At 53.0% G+C, this 18,036-nt stretch overlaps 7 protein-coding genes across 7 annotated transcripts; 3 read left to right on the top strand and 4 right to left on the bottom strand.

The window, feature by feature from the left end:
• Positions 1 to 887: 887 nt before the first annotated feature.
• HETIRDRAFT_442411 (uncharacterized protein) lies at positions 888 to 1,871 on the bottom strand. The gene is made up of 4 exons (XM_009554175.1): positions 1,805 to 1,871; positions 1,300 to 1,725; positions 1,103 to 1,236; positions 888 to 985 (listed from the first exon to the last, which is right to left on the bottom strand). The coding sequence occupies exon 2, from the start codon at positions 1,510 to 1,512 to the stop codon at positions 1,348 to 1,350; it is 165 nt and encodes a 54-aa protein (XP_009552470.1). The 5' UTR covers positions 1,513 to 1,725; positions 1,805 to 1,871; the 3' UTR covers positions 888 to 985; positions 1,103 to 1,236; positions 1,300 to 1,347.
• A 1,291-nt stretch (positions 1,872 to 3,162) lies between these two features.
• Positions 3,163 to 5,218, bottom strand: HETIRDRAFT_163029 (uncharacterized protein; the record flags this gene model as incomplete). The annotated part of the gene is made up of 7 exons (XM_009554174.1): positions 3,163 to 3,207; positions 3,285 to 3,376; positions 3,437 to 3,611; positions 3,691 to 3,903; positions 3,968 to 4,101; positions 4,162 to 5,148; positions 5,197 to 5,218. 7 exons carry the CDS (start codon positions 5,216 to 5,218, stop codon positions 3,163 to 3,165), a joined length of 1,668 nt encoding a protein of 555 aa, XP_009552469.1.
• Positions 5,219 to 6,118: 900 nt separating this feature from the next.
• On the bottom strand, positions 6,119 to 8,687 carry HETIRDRAFT_461179 (uncharacterized protein; the record flags this gene model as incomplete). Its single annotated transcript, XM_009554173.1, has 14 exons — positions 6,119 to 6,439; positions 6,502 to 6,513; positions 6,586 to 6,610; positions 6,667 to 6,677; positions 6,734 to 6,835; positions 6,886 to 7,052; positions 7,114 to 7,312; positions 7,371 to 7,652; positions 7,716 to 7,788; positions 7,844 to 7,967; positions 8,019 to 8,116; positions 8,187 to 8,322; positions 8,380 to 8,480; positions 8,549 to 8,687. The coding sequence occupies 14 exons, from the start codon at positions 8,685 to 8,687 to the stop codon at positions 6,268 to 6,270; spliced, it is 1,641 nt and encodes a 546-aa protein (XP_009552468.1). The 3' UTR covers positions 6,119 to 6,267.
• Positions 8,688 to 9,763: 1,076 nt separating this feature from the next.
• On the top strand, positions 9,764 to 11,545 carry HETIRDRAFT_66564 (glycosyltransferase family 17 protein). The gene is made up of 8 exons (XM_009553604.1): positions 9,764 to 9,897; positions 9,955 to 10,217; positions 10,269 to 10,610; positions 10,678 to 10,821; positions 10,879 to 10,985; positions 11,042 to 11,050; positions 11,108 to 11,142; positions 11,203 to 11,545. The coding sequence occupies exons 1-8, from the start codon at positions 9,818 to 9,820 to the stop codon at positions 11,297 to 11,299; spliced, it is 1,077 nt and encodes a 358-aa protein (XP_009551899.1). The 5' UTR covers positions 9,764 to 9,817; the 3' UTR covers positions 11,300 to 11,545.
• A 143-nt stretch (positions 11,546 to 11,688) lies between these two features.
• On the top strand, positions 11,689 to 13,809 carry HETIRDRAFT_106812 (uncharacterized protein; the record flags this gene model as incomplete). The annotated part of the gene is made up of 1 exon (XM_009554172.1): positions 11,689 to 13,809. The coding sequence occupies one exon, from the start codon at positions 11,689 to 11,691 to the stop codon at positions 13,807 to 13,809; it is 2,121 nt and encodes a 706-aa protein (XP_009552467.1).
• Positions 13,810 to 14,389: 580 nt separating this feature from the next.
• Positions 14,390 to 14,807, top strand: HETIRDRAFT_412356 (uncharacterized protein). Its single transcript, XM_009554171.1, has one exon. It carries the CDS (start codon positions 14,488 to 14,490, stop codon positions 14,641 to 14,643), a length of 156 nt encoding a protein of 51 aa, XP_009552466.1. The 5' UTR covers positions 14,390 to 14,487; the 3' UTR covers positions 14,644 to 14,807.
• On the bottom strand, positions 14,390 to 17,815 carry HETIRDRAFT_461178 (uncharacterized protein; the record flags this gene model as incomplete). Its single annotated transcript, XM_009554170.1, has 6 exons — positions 14,390 to 14,805; positions 14,862 to 15,653; positions 15,712 to 17,231; positions 17,299 to 17,364; positions 17,417 to 17,529; positions 17,566 to 17,815. The coding sequence occupies 6 exons, from the start codon at positions 17,813 to 17,815 to the stop codon at positions 14,724 to 14,726; spliced, it is 2,823 nt and encodes a 940-aa protein (XP_009552465.1). The 3' UTR covers positions 14,390 to 14,723.
• Between the last annotated feature and the right edge of the window lie 221 nt (positions 17,816 to 18,036).

Here is an 18,036-nt window from a genome sequence, read left to right as displayed (position 1 = left end):
CGACGTAGCAGTGTGCTTGATCATGAGACGTTAGAGGGCACTGTGTGCCGACACAGTCAGAGGGAAAACTCCGACTGTGTCCGACACAGTCGGACTGTGTGCCGACACAGTCGGAGGGAAAACTCTGGCTGTGTCCGACACAGTCGGACTGTGTGCCGACACAGTCGGACTGTGTGCTGACACAGTCGGACTGTGTGGCGCGACAATCATCGGACTGTGTGCGGCACGGCCGGACTGTGTGGCGCAGATTCACCACCAAATCTCGGACTGTCACCGAGAATCCGGACTGTGTGGCGCTGAACTAGCGCTAAAATCCGGACTGTGTGCGGTCTCGGCCGGACTGTGTGGCGCAACAGAGAGACTGTGCGTGGTGTGACAACAGTGTGACGACTGTGGGTCCGCAATCTCCCGACTGTGTGCCGCCCTTTCCCGATGCTGACTAAACTGTGTCTCCGGGTTGCAGAATACCCTCAACATCACAAACGATTACATATCTCTTGATCCCCTTATCCAAATAATAAAATTAGGGGATGATTTGAAAGGTAGTGTATGTAGGAGCATTTTATTGGTTTTGCAATGGAAATCAAAGGACAATTGTGGACTGGAGACTCGGTTTTTTGAGGTTTTCCCTCAATTCTGTATTTTGCCTGTAACATCTTCAGTACTCCATGTCTACTAATGAAAATATTAGGGTACCATAACAAATACATTTTAAGCCTATTGAATCAGACAGAATTGTGTGCAACCTCGGATTTGGTTCCCAAAACCCAGACTGTGTGAAGCACAGTCTGGTTTTAGGGGGTAGACTGTTTAAATCCATATCTATTGAACCCCTGATTCAATCTCGCTGCTTCTGGGCCTCAAAGTTGAAGCAGGGTATGAGGTTTACAGAAAGGATTTTTTCATATTTATATTTACATTTAATTGGCAACACAGTAGTTTCGGATATCGGTGGACTCAAAAGTGTCGGTAATACTACTAGGCAGTCTTCACACTGTCTACTTCGTTCAGTACTGTCTTCCTACAGTACCCTTTCATTGCTATACCGCAATACACTCCTGGCTCCTGTGCTACACGTACAGTCGAGACCATCGTTCCACACATCCTCCACGAGTGACCTAGGGAAGAACCTCCTACTCTTGGGGTTACCGACGAGCAGTCGTAACAGCGCACGGCCTCGAGATCGTCAAGAAGATCCGGCAGGGCGAGGTTGAGCTGCGCGACCGCACCATCGTCCTGTGCGACATCAAAGCCAACATCCGTCCAGCTCGCTTTGCGAAGCTGAGGGCCATCAAGGACGCGAAGAAGCCAGGCAAAGCCCCGACCGCGATCCCCGCTGTCTCAGGTTTAAAACGCCTCCGCGGCCGACATCGTGGCGGCGCAGGGGACAGAGGCGGCGGTGAGCGGGGGCGTAGGCGTGGACGAGGACAGAGACGGGGTCGGGAAGGGAAAGGTTAGTCCCTCGAGGATCTGTAGATAGTAGAAGTAGAGGAAAAGAGAATGAAACATCATGTATCAGTACATGCCCTCGGCGATGCAGAGGCCCATCGTCCGTTTGCAAAGCCGAGTGCGAGAAATGAAGGGTACAATAAGATATAATAAGAACATACTCACAGTGCAGGCATCTGTAAGGTTAATGCTCGTAGGCTGTCTCATTCATGTAGAGTCGAGTTTGTGCAGGTTTTGTGCTTGTTGGCACAGCGGAATCCTGATACGCGGCTAACATGACGAGCCTCGCTGCGGCTGGAGAGGCTCGTCATGTCAGCCGCGTATCAGGACTCAGCCCTGCCAATACGCGGCTGACATGACGAGCCTGTGCAGCTGCAGCGAGGCTCGTCATGTCAGGCGTGTATCAAGACTCAGCCAAGCTGATACGCGGCTGACATGACGAGCCTCTCCAGCCGCAGCGAGGCTCGTCATGTCAGCCGCGTATCAGGACTCAGCCCTGCCAATACGCGGCTGACATGACGAGCCTGTGCAGCTGCAGCGAGGCTCGTCATGTCAGGCGTGTATCAAGACTCAGCCAAGCTGATACGCAGCTGACATGACGAGCCTCTCCAGCCGCAGCGAGGCTCGTCATGTCAGCCGCGTATCGGGACTCAGCCCTGTCAATACGCGGCTGACATGACAAGCCTCTCCAGCTGCAGCGAGGCTCGTCATGTCAGGCGCGTATCGGGACTCAGCCCTGTCAATACGCGGCTGACATGACGAGCCTCTCCAGCCGCGGACAGGCTCGTCATGTCAGCCGTGTATTGGCATGGGTGGCTTCTTCACCTCTTAATGGCCTCTATAGCCCTGCTATACCCCTGTCCTACCCTGAACCTTTTAGCTTTTCAGGTTAGAATTCTGTATTTTGCCTGTAACATCTTCAGTACTCCATGTCTACTAATGAAAATATCAGGGTACCATGACAAATACATTTTAAGCCTATTGAATCAGACAGAATGGTGTGCAACTTTGGATTTGGTTCCCAAAACCCAGACTGTGCTTCACGCAGTCTGGTTTTAGGGGGTAGACTGCTTAAATCCATATCTATTGAACCCCTGATTCAATCTCACTACTTCTGGGCCTCAAAGTTGAAGCAGGGTATGAAGATTACAGAAAGGATTTTTTCATATTTATATTTACATTTAATTGGCAGCACAGTAGTTTCGGATATCAGTGGACTCAAAAGTGTCGGTAATACTACTAGTTTAAAACTCACCTGCAGTGGATGCGGCGGGTCTCAAGCTAGAACAGTCAACTCGGCGGGGAGGAGTTTGGGAGGTTGAATGGAGTTCGGGGGCGAGTCGACGTCTGAAATATGCATAGCTTCAGAATCTGCGTTCACGGTGGTCATCTACAACACGGTGTTGAACGAGGTGGCATTTGCCCTATTAAGCGGTACAAGCTATTTGTCCATATTTTCGATCAGTTATAAGTTGCGGGATAAGTGAAGCTCTCCCGAAATGGCGACTCATTTCAGTCAATGAGTCAGTGAGTCAAAAACATCGATACATACATGTCCGTACACGGGTACGTACTCTATAGAGGCGCCATTGTACAACTATGCAGCCACAATTTTGAGTTCAGACGGCGGTGCTACATCTCTTCCTTCCTTGTTCATTGCATTCATCTCTCGTCTACGAAAACGGCATCTTCCTTTCATTTTCCGCCTCGCGCTCACTCTTTGCGGTGCTTCTGGTAATAGTGGATGAGGCCAGTGGTCTACACACGATAACGTCAGTTCACAGCAGACAGGGAGCTCCAACAGCGGATGCAATGCCGCAGAGAAAATGACGCACCGAGCTGTCGTGGCCCTTGACGTCCGCAGGCTTCTCCAGCTGCGCCAAGATGTTCTTCGCGAGAACCTTGCCGAGCTCGACGCCCATCTGGTCTGTTGCACCAATTCAGCAAACGCGCATATATGCACCCGCTGACCCAAAGAAGCACGCACCGAACGAGTTGATCCCCCAGATGACGCCCTGCGTGAAAATCTTGTGCTCGTAGAGCGCGATGAGTGAGCCGAGGGTCGCGGGCGTGAGCAGCGGGAAGAGGATGCTGTTGCTCGGCCTGTTGCCCTCGAAAACCTTGCTTTTCACGAGCGCTTCGCTCGCTCCCGGGCCCACCTCCTATGGCATTTAGCGAACATCAGCGCCGCCGAAAAGGCGCACGAAACCCTTCGAAGAGGAAACAGAAGGGGAGGCGCACCTGGCGGACCTGCTCCTCGGTCTTGCCGAACGCGAGCGCCTCGGGCTGCGCGAAGTAGTTGCTGAGCAGGATGCGGTGGTGCAGGGAGCCACGGAGTGGATTGTGCGACGTCGCAGGGGCAAGGAAGTCCGTCGGGATGAGCTTCGTACCCTGGTGCAGCAGCTGGTAGAACGAGTGCTGTCCGTTTGTGCCGGCCGCGCCCCAGATAATTGGCTGCGGCACGCCCAGTAGAGTCAGTCTTGACAGGGGAAGGCGCATAGAGAGTGCAGAGACGTACGCCGGTCTGATAGTCGACACGCTTACCACCTTTAGTAGTGAACTTGCCGTTAGACTCCATGTCGCCCTGCTGGAAGTAGTCCGCGAACTTGTGCATGTACTGATCGTACGGGAGCAGCGCGTGCGTCTGGGCGCCTACAAACACACGCAGGGTTCAGCTATGAGAAAAGAAAGGAAATTCCAGAGCGCGCGCACCGTAGAAGTCGTTGTACCAGATCCCGATGACGGCGAGGAGCACGGGAAGGTTTTCCTTGAGAGGGGCGGTGCGGAAGTGAGCGTCCATGTCGTGCGCGCCACGAAGGAGAGCCTCAAAGTGCTCGTATCCGATCACAAGCGCGATCGAGAGGCCAATTGCGCTCCAGAGGCTGTAGCGGCCGCCAACCCAGTCCCAGAAGCCGAACATGTTCTCCTTTGCGATGCCGAACGCGGTGACAGCCTTCTCGTTCGTGCTGAGGGCGACGAAGTGCTTCGCGACGTGAGTGGCGGCGCTGGGTCCGCCGACGGCATCGAGGAACCAGGCGCGGGCACTCTCCGCGTTCGTGATAGTCTCCTGGGTAGTGAAGGTCTTGCTGGCGATGATGAAGAGTGTACGCTCGGGGTCGCACGCGCGGAGGGTCTCCGCAAGGTGGGTGCCGTCAATGTTAGAGACAAAGTGAGCTGTGAGGTCGCGCTTGGCGTAGTGGCGCAGGGCTTCGGTGACCATGACGGGGCCAAGATCGGATCCACCGATGCCGATGTTGACGATGGTGGTAATTGTCTTGCCCGTGTAGCCCTTCCAAGCGCCGCTACGGACGGCGTCGGTGAACTCCTTGATGTGCTTCAAGACGGGCGCGACCTCGGCAACACCAGCCTCAGTCGTGTTTAGGGAGCCGAAGCTGCGGAGGGCGACGTGGAGGACGGCGCGGTCCTCACTGGTGTTGATGTGCTCGCCGGCGAACATCTTGTCACGGACCTGCTCAACGCCGGCCTCGCGGACGAGATCGAGGAGGGTTGCGAGGACAGGCTGGGTGATCAGGTTCTTGGAATAGTCGAGGAGGAAGGTGTTGGTGGGGTCAGAGGCGGCGGTGTATTCCTTGGAGAAGCTGGAGAAGCGGGCGGGGTCGGCAGCGAAGAGGTCCTTGAGGACAAGCTGATCCTTCTCTGTGTCGTACAGCTGCTGGAGCTTCTTCCAGGCAGCGTAGTCTGAAGGATGTCAGTCGACGCCGTGTGCGAGATCGGGGAAGATCGCACCAGATGCGAGCTTTGCAGACATGGTGGTAGGGGTGAAGAGTGCACTGGAGAGAGCAGAGTATATATACGGGATCGATGGGTGTGCTGCGTTTGTTCCGGGCAGCAACGGGCAATGCTGGGTCGCTGCGACGCACCAATTGAGTGTCGTCGTTCTCACTGTCGCCGACGTCGTTCTCCCAATTCCCCTTCCGGCCCGCCCCGGCTGCTTCGGCTATTGCCATCGGCATCGTTTGTGGGATTCCAACTCGGCTCGAAGGGCCACTACTAGCTAGTCCCGCCATACCGACGATAATCCCCTCTCTCAGACTGATGCCAGTCCAAGATTTCTCAAATGCGCACAGCAACATATTCTAGGTTGTGCGACTAACCTACCCGACGTCGCACTTATAACAAAAGCTCTCTCATAGGACCTATTTCACTATGATGAGCGCATGGCTCCGGACTGCAATCGTAAGAAGAGAACTTGCTATTGACTCCAAAGTTGGTCTGCGACTCTGCGACATCTTTCTTGTTTCCAGACACTCGTCCGTTCTATCTTTCTGTTCGTCTACATCCGTTCAATGCCCATCATCCCCCAACCGCTGCCCAAGCCCGTCCATCTCTCATGCCCGCATCCGACATCCATGACAAGGCCTATGCACAAAGATGCCCGCGGATGTCTACACCGAGGTCTTACGAAAAAGCAGTTAAGTTGTTTCTGCTCCCCTACGTCTGACTGAGATATGCCTTGCTAGGGCTATATATACACAATTACATCTACGAAGGACGGCGAGCGACGCCTTCAAGGGCCCGCGGTCCCTTTTCCACGCGTCCGGTCTTATCAACGGTATGAGCCTGCGTTCTGTACATCTTCCACGCTATAATTCAGCGCCGTCATATCGAATCACTCCTTATCCGCTTCAGGTCAGTGTATAACAAGTATACCTCAACAACAGTCGAATTGGATGGCGGTCATAGACTCGTGAAAGCGCATAAACGGTAGATGAAGTACAAACAGAGTGGTAAGAAAAATTCATGATAGTCAATTGCAATCGGTAAACTCCCAACAGTTCGTTAATGTCCATCTGTAAATCACGCCAGTATTTTGATCTTCAAGCCCAACGCGGGTCCACTGTGTCCTTCGATGATCGGGGCCATGCCCTGGGCGGGCTTCCTCAGAATGGGGTTATTGTCCGAGTCTGGCGGCATGGTGAGCTCGAAACTTTCCAAGAGGTTCATCAGAATTGACTGCAGCTCGATGACGCTGCAACCGACAAGACGTAGAGTCAGCGGAGATAAGATTTTGATGGACTTTGGTCAACATACGAGAATTTCCACCTTCAGAGATTGCAAATAGCGGAAAAGGATATGGATTAGAAAGTAATGCGAATCGAGCTGGGGGCGTCTTACCCGATGCAACCGCGGACGCCGGCGGCTAAGACACGCTCGTCAGCTTGGGGAGAAAACAAGTCTTCGTATGTCTAGACTCACAGAAGTTTAGTCTGAAAAAGGGCTCAATCATGAGGTGACCCGAGAAGGTTGAATAACAAGAACTTACAGGTTCGCATACACGCCAACAGTAGTTTGCTTCGACGTGTCAATGTTCACCCAGCGCATCGGGTTCCACCGGTCAGCGTCCTCTCCCCAAACGATAGGCAGCCTAGTATAGACTGAGTTTGATGCGCACGCCCCGCTATCCTGCCAACTCACCTATTGTATGCACAGAAGGACATCTTTACCTTGGTCCCTTTCCTCACAGGAATCGAAGAGATCTGCTCTCCCGACTTAGTCGTGATAGGATGGAGGAGTGGGATGACATCGTCCTTGCCAGCCAACCGACTGAAATGCCATCCGATAGGGTGCAGACGCATTCCTTCCTATAGCATGTCCCGGATACGTCTTGGTTGAGGATTTCATAGAGGTCAGTTTGAAACGTACCTTTAGCGCAGCCTGCAGCAGAGTCAAGCTATCGAGATCTGCAATCGTGAAATCTGCGTCACCGCGCGCGGTTACCTGTGCCCGGGCCGCCTTGATCTCCTCTCGGACCTGGTCTTGAAAAGCAGGGTCTTTGGCGAGCTCCCAAAGCACCCAAGACGCTGTGAGCGCAGTTGTGTCGGTGCCAGCCAAAATAAGCGTCCTACAAGAACACGAAATGTCAAGGACCGCGCTTTGTCTCAGACAAATCAAGCGCTCACGATATCTGATCCAAAACCTCAGGCCGCGAGAGTCTAGTCTTAGGGTTCTCCGACGCGTTTGCTCGTATGAGCACGCTCATCACGTCCTTCCCATCTCCTTGAGCCTCGCTCTTGCGGATGATGTCGCGCGCCATTGACCTCGTGTAGTCCAGCCAGTCGCGGGTCCTGCGATACTCGCGCAGGGGGAGGTATCGCGTATAATACAGGATATTCACCGGAATGTAGCTGAAGAACGACTTGGCAATGAGGTCCAGAGATGACGGATACAACGACGATTCGACGCTGAAAATACGCCATGTCCGGTCAGCGGATCAACGAAGCGCGATGCCGCTAGGCGATACGCACACGACGCCTGTCCAGTTTTTAGAAAAGTCATCCTCCTTGTCGTCAAGGGTCCCGAATTCGTAGCCGAAGCCAGCTATACGGTATTTATGTCAAATGGAAACCGTATATCAAGGAAAACACAACAGTACCTTCTCCGATCACGTCCAGAGTCATGCGTGTGAGCCAGCCGAGAAGGTCGATAACTGGTGCCCCCCCCCCCCCCCCCCCCCCCCCCGCAGTGTTCGTGACCTCGTCTTTCAGTCTCTGTATCATCTATAACCTGTGTCAGAATGCTATGAAAGCAGGTGAATCACGAACAGTCACCTTTGCAGCTCTCTTGTGGAAGAGGGGAAGGAAAGCTCTCAGTTGTGGGGCCGTGAACGCAGGGTTCATGATCTTCCTCTGCCGACGATGAGTTTCGCCTAATAGCGGTGGGATGATGGCTTGGTCAATAACGGACGGGGGAAAGCGAAGATTAGATCGATACGTTACCATGTACCCACGCGAGGCCATCTCCAGTTATAAGCCTCAAGAACTGCCTGTCCTCACCACTTTTCGGGTAGTTGTAAGCGGAGCCTTGCAGAATGTGTTGGAGACCCTTAGGATCGGCCAACATAAGCACATCCTCCTGAATGATTGTCGACCGTGAGCAATGACACGGTGAAAGGCGATCAACATAACCTGCCCCCAAGCAACCGCCTACACGCCAAGCAGTCCCATACTGGCGCATCCATTGGAAGTCCAGGTCGCCGACCTCGTTCTGGTAGTGTATATCCTTCTCGTGACCTAAAATGATTCATGAATTCATCACGGTAATGAAAGACAGATTCTATCCAGGAAACCCATCGGCGTACCAAACAGAAACGACGGGGACGGAGGACCTTGAATGTCCTTAGGAAATCTACGTCTGAAATGAGACAGAATTACCACCAACGTGACTATTGAGACAAGCGCAAAAGAGGCCATGGTCACAGAGGCGTATTCGACAACCATGTTGACTGTGGTGGAACCAAGAGTAGATTCCACCTCTTTTATACAACAGATAGAGCTGCGCGTGAAACGTACATTGCTTTTCTTCGATGTTATGAGATTGGTACACGGCGCGAGCTCCAGGAGTTCGAGAACCACAAGCCGTGTCTATCCGAGTGGTCGAGGACGGTGGTAACACAGTGGTGATGCACAAGAATAACAGATAGGGACCTTCTTCGAAGCTGCTGACATGATATGGTCAACGAAATGTTCAACATCAGGCTGTTACAACTCCGTCTCTCCGAGATCTGAGAGAACAGGGGTACATCAATTCAAAATAGACGTACAAACTCGGTCAACTGGTGAGGAGAAACCGATGTACCTGGTCCTTCTACAATGCCGCTATGTCCGTGCGTAGAGAGGCACTTACTTAGCGCCGACCTCTGTCGGAGATAAAACCTGGTAGGAGATCATAAACATTTACGATGACCAAATATATCTAGTCGAGATCCTTGATAAGTAAGAAAGACGATGAAGGGGACATCGAACACAATTTGGAAGAACATGATACCTGAACATCAAAGTATCTGCATGCCATGGACCACATAACCTCCATCCCAAATATGCATGAAGCGGTGTTAAGTTGTACGAAGACCAAAGTTCGAAGCGGTGTTAAGTTGTGCGAAGACCAAAGTTCAAATCGAGGCGCCGCAAAGATGCACGTAGGTGCAAACGCGTAATCCTGCAGCTCAGGATTCCCTTTTGGTGTACGGGGGTCACAGCACTCGGCACGATACGCCCATTTAGTCAAATATCAATCTGACCACCGTGATTATTCATTCAGTCTCCAATCGATGCAGTATTAGGCAGCCACGTACCACGACGTTGCTGTTACAGCCTGTCGCCATCCTAGTAAATGCGAGATAGTGAGCGGGGAACAAAGGGGACCAAACAAACTCAAACAACCCCTCGCCGTGACCATAATCGGTTTAGACCGACACTGTGACAGGACAGCAATGTCAGAACCGAAATGGACTGGGCGCTTGGGCATGCGCGTTCAATACACTGGTTTTCTATTACATCTATCAAATCCATCACACTCTTTTCTTTTGCTTTGAGACGCGTAGGTTCACTCTAGCCTTTCTGACAAGCTCATGTTTCGGTCGCGCCGACTGGTTATTGCGACTGTAACGATCCTCGTATTGATTCTTCTTCTTGTTTCGTTGGACTACCGGTCAGCGCTCTCTATGGTCAGCTCATTGACGCTCGCTGACGTCCTGTATATCGATAGCTTTCGGTTATACCATGCCCTGTCGTATGCATCGCGTCCACTGTGGGACAAACCGGATGGCCCAGCTACGATCTTACCACACTATTACACTGAAGGCCTTGCGATCGATGAGCATGCCTGCAAGCTACATGGATGGACATCGAGAATGCAGCAACCGGAGATGTGGGATGCAGTCATTGTATCGAGCGAGATGGACTTGCTAGAAATCAGGATGAACGAACTCGACTCGGTTGTCGACAAGTTCTTCATCGTTGAGAGTAACAGTGCGTCAATATTGCTCACATCCTCCAGTCACTTCCAACCGACTTCTTCAGGAACATTCTCCGGGCTTCCGAAACCTCTCTCGTTCGCATTGAATCGACACAAGTTCGCCGCATTTGAGCACAAGATAGTATATGAGCTCTTTGCAGGTGGCAAGCCAGGTGACGATGCATGGACTATTGAGGCAGATCACAGAAATACTATGACACGTTTAATTCGCGACACATACTCCAGCGCGCAAATGAGAATCCCTCCGCTCGTCATATCCGCAGATGTCGATGAGATACCAAGCCGACATACCCTGCAACTGCTGAAGCGATGTCAGGCTCCTAATCCCATTCACTTGCAAATGCGAAGTTATTCCTATTCGTTCGAGTGGCCAGTTGGGAGAACTAGTGAGTCTGACTCCGGTTGTGTTGTTCTTATTTTCTTTCCACGTGTGAGCCTCACGGAAGCCTACAGGCTGGCGTCCTTCGGTCCAGCTTTGGGAAGAGCCTACAGCATATTACAGACATTCACAGAGCAGTGACGTTGCTTTAGCCGATTCAGGCTGGCACTGCACGTTCTGCTTCCGACACTTGGACGAATTCATTCAGAAGATGAAAGGTCAGAGGCTTCAGCTCGACACCACATGTGGTCTGACAGGTTTGATTGTGGTGGAAGGATTCTCCCACTATGATCGTGTGGGGGGGGATGAGTCTTTAGTAGATCCGTCAAACATACAACAGAGAATATGCGAGGGAAAGGATGTCTTTGGCATGCTGCCAGAGGTACGTAGCCAATTGCGTTATGCGGCTAGTAATTTCTTTTCAGGCCAGTTTTCTAGGCATTCTCCGTGAGTTCCACATCCATCTCTCTGCTTGTATTCACAGCCGCTCATTGTCGAAATTAGTATAAGGATCTGTTGGCGTGGGCTCAACCAGATCCGTGCGTTGTCGTCATCATGGCCCTTCTCACTTTTGCTCAATCGAAAGTTCATTTATGTAGATCGAAGACCGGGATTGGTCTACCATTGTACCTCCTTCAACACCCCGCAAGATACCCCTTTCTCCTACCCGGGGGATGCGTGCGACACGACGACTAATCGATCGTGGCCGCCTCTACAGTGCATTTGTTAATCTCGTACAGTATACCTCTCTAATCATACCCCTTAACGCTTTTCCAAAGACTTCAATCAGAGCGTGAAGCATGGTGGCGTTGGTTGCTCGTCGATATGGGTTCTTCATTGGCATTGCGTTAGGCTGTGTTGTGGATAGGGTTCTTGATAGCGGAATTCCCAGGTCATAAAATCATGTATGATAGCTACCCGTTGAACACTTTCTATCGCTTTTCTCCTGACTGTGTCACGCTGGTGCAAACGCCTCCAACTCCGAAGACGGTGTAACCGGAGATCTAGTCACGTGGACTCGCGGATCGGCCGCGGCGCGTCGTACAGCTTGGAGCTCGACGCCACCCTACACTTTAATAACGACAATGGCCGCGTCGTCTACCGACGGTGGATGGTCATTTGATCTCAGAAGCTATGACAACTTTTGCTCTTCTTCATCCCCTTCGCCAGCTTCGTCACCTCCATCGCTGTCGACGGATGCTCAACTTCTCAAGGATATCGACTTGACCTCCCGCAACGACGAAGCGCAGTACAAACCCAACCCTTGGTCTATCGCGAAGATCAATGCTGCATCGAGACCGAAAGCAGATATGGAAATAGGCATCATGACAGGCTCCCTGATGATGGAGAAGAAACTGAAGAAGCCAAAGGGCTTAATTGTGGACTTTCTGAGAAAGCAAGCGGAAGGTGCGAAGGACACTAAAGCGGACGGTCTCAAACCCGGACTTCCTCTTCCTAACATCCCTTCCTCTTTGAAACAACATCGCATACGCCCACACTTTACGCACTTGTCTCCTGTGGTTACTCGCCCTAGTGTCTCTTCTTCCAAGCTCTCCACTGACTTGCAAGTGGACATCAACCCCGTCGCCGAGAAACTCGCACCTTGTCCTATCTTAGACGATCCTGCCGCTCTTGATACATTGTCCTCGGGTATCTGGCCCAACGAAAACTCAAACGCTCCGAGAACTTGTGAACCTGCTCAACCAACTTACTTCACGCGCCATACCACGCATATACCCACTAATACTGCTGATAACCAACTGACTCTCGATCCTGTCTCAGTTACTCATGCTGCATTACCCGTAGCAACTTCGGATCCCCTCTCTCGCATTTTTAGCTCATCTGACTTTGGCGCCCACAACACTCGTCGCCTAATGGATGAAGCGTTGCCTTTGGTGGACATCAAACCAGTCTCTGCAAGCAATTCCATCGCCCTTGAACCTCGAACGAAGCTAGCGTACTCGGATATTATCACGAATAATTCCGAATTTGTTTCTTCATCTTCTCCTGAACGCAAATTTCAGTCCAAGCGTTCGTACCCTGCACCGGTTGTATCCTTTTCTTCGCCGCCTAGTCCACCCTCCGAACGCTGGCCCTTTGCGTCGAATCCTAGCTCCGTATACAGAACACAGATGCCCACTCCGCCCACTCTCCACCCTCAAGTGGCAGGACCGAGATCTAGATTAGACTTCGTACAAGCAAACGAAGTTGGTGCTCAAGAAGGTAAGCTGTATCGGGAACTGGATTATAAGACGAGTTCAATGACACCGAATACACTCTCAGACCTAGATCCCCGTCTTCAATCGTATACGCATCCAGTTTATCAGGAATCTCTTGAGACGAACAGGCCAAGCATGTATCCAGATTTGTCGGAGCGTAGAGTGCCGTTCGTTAACCACTCGGGCTCCGTCTTCGAAGACGGTGCTGAAAACATCCGATATGAACATGAGGCGCCTAGAGCGAGCACACCGACCGTCATTCATCATATCGTTCAGCCTCCGCCATCTCCTCCAACCTCATCACCGCACGGCCCAATCCAGAACAATCGACCGTCTGTCACGAAACGACGACGCTCGTCTGCGGCCCCTTCGCGTTCACCGCCTTCGCGCGTTCGATATCGCACCCCCACGGACGCATATAGACACCCTGTTTTCGAAAAATCCCCTGATGAAGAATGGTCCACATTATTCCCCAAACGTCGCCAGAAGTTGCCGGCGACCGGAAAGGAAATGGTGAGGAAATCTGGGAAATTTCGTATCCCGCTCTTGCTCGCTAGCGGGAGCGGAGAGGTAGGCTCCCGGCGTCTAAATTCAGACGCAAAGCCAAGTGAAAGCAGTGGTGAAGGCACGTCCAAGAGAAATGTACACTTATACCGTCCGCCACCACGCACTGCTGTTGCATCGACAACGCCGCATAGCGGCAATAGAACGACGAGAGGGAAGGCTGCATATCACACTACACGCATGGCTTCACTCCCATCACCGCCGACTTCGGACGTGCCTCTACACCCGACAGACATAGACATTGACAACGATAGAAGCGATGGGACATCGGTCGGTTTCGATATGGAAACTGTGGGTGCACGGTATGCTACCGTCAGGAGGTTGGGAAAGGAGGTGCGTTGTGTCTCCCTCCCGGTCAATTCAATTCTCCTCTCGATTATCACCCTGGTAAATTTACATTCCTTCATTTGGCTTCTGCATTGAGTGTGAGGTTTTCGAGCTTTGTTTATTCTTGGCCTGTCCTGGCCCTGTTGAGCTTCGATGAGCGGGCTACGACTGACTCTCGTGGTCCATTCCCATCTATAATCACCTTGTCCTCCCAAATGCCAGTAGCGCCGCCGTGTCGCCGCACAGTTATGGGACAAAATGCGACTACCGAGCTGCGGAGTTGTCTTTCGGGACGAACTCGGTTATGAGACAACTTCTGGCGACAAAGAGCAAAGACATCCGGAGGTGGCCATTGTTGTCTGGGATAGGACGAACATGGTAGACAGCTGGATGTAATATGGATTTGATGTCACGCAGCCTTGTCTGTCAATGTTACCGATGCTGCGTTTGTTCGCAGTGTAGTAGTACATAGCTGCGAGGCGAATTCACCATCAAACACTTTCATGGGAAACAATTCCGTAATTATACAGAGGGCAAGAAGGTAAGCAATCAGGCTGCTGAGTTCAGGTGGCACTGATGTGTCTCCCGCCCCACTGAACGTAGATGCCCCTTGTCGCAACATCTCGTATTAAAATGGCAGGTGCTTTCATACAGTATTCACGACAAAGAAAGACCAAAAGCGGTGAAACCCCGATATCATATTGAGAACAGTGCTGTTACAAGTCTGGCGATGTGAACGAGCGAAGCGGTGCGTCGAGAGTAGTACGTATGCGAATGAATATACACGCCGAAGACGAGGAACATTATATGGACATTTTGGTAATCCAGCTTCGGTCAGAATCAGCAGAAAAAGACAAGAAATTAGATACATATCATGCACTAAATTCCTTAGACAGAAAGGTACAATTGAAGCGTCCTGGGGATCCCTAAACCACGAAGAATGATGCAAACAATATATCACCTAAAATATGCTTGCGCGTCGGAGTCGACCCTCCGTCGATATGCCGCATTCAGAAAGAGAATTGCATCGCCTTCTTGATCGATGTCCACTTTGACTCGCGCCTTTCACTCCCAGGAACGAAGAGGTCCCACCTAGGGTCATTCGTCAACAACGCCGTCTCGAAGGGACGCCTGTGAAAGCAACACACCTAATAAACAAATCTCCGTATCCAACCACTCTACGTGCATTGCTGTCGTAGATAGGCATCCCCTGCCCTTTCACGCATGTTCCGTCGCTGGCCTCTACCAGCGTCCGCGGGAGCATAACGCGCAGCATGGCTCCACTAGGCCCCGCGAAGCTGATGGAGCCCGGCGGACCGCGGACGACCGGATAAGAGTCTTCCAGGAACGAATACGGCATCTCGACGCACATCGCGAGATGAGGCGAGGTATTCGGGGTTTCGCTGAGCGTCGTTACCGGCGGCTCGTGGAAGTCGTACGAGTGTGCCGGCGAGTGTGACCGCACGCGGATGAAGTGCGGGTGCGGAAGCTCGTTGACTACGAACGTAAGGCGCTGCGAAGGGAGGGAGATGGGGACACGCGTGCCCGGCAGGGTGCCGGGCGGGATGTTGATGTCGACGGTGTCGGTCGCACGCTTGTCAGGGTAAGGTTGTGAAATGCGATAGCGCTGTTTTGTTCCGCAGTAGAGCTCTTCAAGGGTGCAGTCGAGCGTGAAGACCCATTCCTTAGTGTGCCTATCGCCAGGTGAATAGGCACTTCGCGTGCGTCGATGGTCGGGATAACGATCGTGTTCATCGTGGGGGCGATCACGATGATGGGAGGAAGGGGGTGGGCGATAGCTGTGAGAGTGAGGTAGTGCGGTTGAGAAGTGATATGGCGGCACGGGCTTCGGAGTAGGACTCAGAGGAATATCGGAGAGGTCGACGTGGACGTAGTCTGAGAAAGACGACTCTCGACCATTTGAGGTCGCATTCTTACTACTGTGCGAATGAAGTAAGAAATGGGCGTCACACGAGCTATAGTGAAACGGAAACTTACTGACTGCGAATGAAGTTGAATCCAAAGCTGAAGTTATGACCAGGGTCTGACCTTGACGAGCCCTTCGCATAGTCATTCGTGTGAGAATGTGCAGGCTTAGACGGTGGGCGAGATGAGGGCTGAGCCGCATGGTGATAACCATTATTGTCTGGCTGTGATAAACCCGGGGGATAGAGGTGCTCATCGGGAAGCGTCGCATTGCGTGGGCTTGGAGATTTACGAAGCTTGTTTGGGCGATGAGAGGGCGTGGAAGCGAAGTGAGGACCAGGAGACTTCCTGCCCGAGGCCAAGTGTTCTTCAGACTCAGAAGCGAAGCGTGGACCAGAGGACTTTCTGCCTGCAGGCAGGTACTCGTCAGGCATAGTCGAGAAACGAGGCCCAGGCGACTTCCTGCTCGATGCGATGTTGGGCACGGTCGCGTATCGAGGCCCCGGTGACTTCTTGGAGGAACGATGATCGTCTGGCATCGCAGCGAAGCGCGGTCCTGGCGATTTCTTGCTGGGTGCGTCGTTGGGCATAGCGGCATTTCGAGGCCCCGGAGACTTTTTGGAGGTGCGGTCCTCCGCCATAGCGGCGAATCGCGGTGCTGGGGATGCCTTCGAGCGAGTTTCACCTGGCATGGCGGCATATCGAGGTCCTGGCGACGCCTTTGATGAGGAGTTATGTTTGGCGTTCGCCATAGGCGCATGCCTCGGCCCAGGAGATTTCGTCGTGCGTCGATCGTCAGGTAGTGTAGACAGTTTTGGCCCAGGAGGCGCCTTGGTAGGCCCGTGGTCGTGTAGAGTTGATTGTCGGGGCCCCGGAGATCTCGTGTGACGTCGATCATCTGGCAGAGTAGACCGTCGAGGCCCAGGGGATTTAGCGCGGCGGCGATCGTCTGGCAGAGTGGACTGTCGCGGGCCAGGAGACTTCTTGGCGGGACCGTGGTCAGGCAAGGTAGAGTGCCGAGGACCAGGAGATTTCCTGGTACGTCGGTCGTCCGGCAGCGCCGATTGTCGGGGCCCAGGAGACTTCGCGGATGGCCCATGGTCAGGCAGGGTGGATTGTCGAGGGCCCGGCGACTTCTTTGTTGTCTGAGCATCCTCCGGCGCTGTCGAGAATCGCGGTCGTGGCGATGGTTTCGGACGTACGCCATCGAGAAGAGGATTGTTTGAGCTGGATTCGGGCGAATCCTCCGGCATCGGCTCGAACCTGGGACCTGGAGATTTTCTCGGCAGAGCATCCGTCGATGCAGACGCGGTCGCCGTGGTGGGCTGCTGAGAGACATCCTTGGACTCTGGCATCGTCGCAGAGTGTGCTCCCGGTGAATTCTCCGCAGGCGCCTCCTCTGGCATCGTAGCATGCGATGGGCCCGGCGATTTCTTCCAGCCCTTCTTCCTGTCAGCCTTCTTCTTGTTGCGAGACTTTGGTCTGGGAGGCGGATCCTCCGCGGACTTCTTCGAATGTTTCGGGTTCGATGCTTTCTTGGGCGGTGACGGAGGGTGTTTGGGCTCCGTGAGCATCCTGTACGCATCGTGGATCTTCGGGGCAAGGGGACGTGCGTCGGCGAAGGCGAAGACGAGATCGGGGAGGAGAGAGGACACGCACCTCGATGAAGCGCTGCGTAGCATCGTCCTTGTCGTCGAGGTGCCGATCGGGATGCCATTTGAGCGCCTGTTTCGTGTTCAGCCAGCGACTCGCCCACACGCCGCGCAGCGACGCTCACCATCTTCTTGTACGCGAGCTTGACCTCGCTTTCGGACGCATCGGGGGCAACGCCCAGCACAGCGAACGCATCGCTTGTCGTGGTCGTATACGTAGGTACAGGCATGTCGGCTGCTGTGGGTTAGAATGAGTGTCGGTGGTGGTCGTGACGGTCGTAGGATCGTTCTTGTTCTTGGAGGGTAAAGGGCACGCGGAGAGCGAGAGACAATGGGGAGGAGGAGAGAGGCGGATGTGAAGTTGTGAAGCGCGGCGGAAGCGTCGGATAAGCGGGCGGGAACGAGGCTGGAGACGAAGAAGGACTGGAATCTGCAGGCAAGATCTGTGGGGGTCTAGAGTAGCAGGCTGTGACGAAACGTTGGCTTGCAGAGGCAGTCAGATGGCTTGTTGTGGCCTCCAGCATCGTGCACAACACGTTTTCAGTGAGCTCATCGTCCATCAGCACCACGGATCTTACGGAACGCGATGTATTGTTAGTAGGATAAGCACAGTCGCATACCGCGTTGCACTCCCCACGCAGCACTCTGCGAAGCTTTGTATAAACTTATACAAGGGCGCGCCTAGTGGTACGACGGTGAACGTGCACGCTCCAAGCGGCGACTTCGGCTTCCTCTATTTGGACAA

The sequence above is a fragment of the Heterobasidion irregulare genome, assembly GCF_000320585.1.
Source record: "Heterobasidion irregulare TC 32-1 unplaced genomic scaffold scaffold_12, whole genome shotgun sequence".
NCBI lineage: Eukaryota > Fungi > Basidiomycota > Agaricomycetes > Russulales > Bondarzewiaceae > Heterobasidion > Heterobasidion irregulare.
This window is presented reverse-complemented; position numbering and strand designations above follow the sequence as displayed.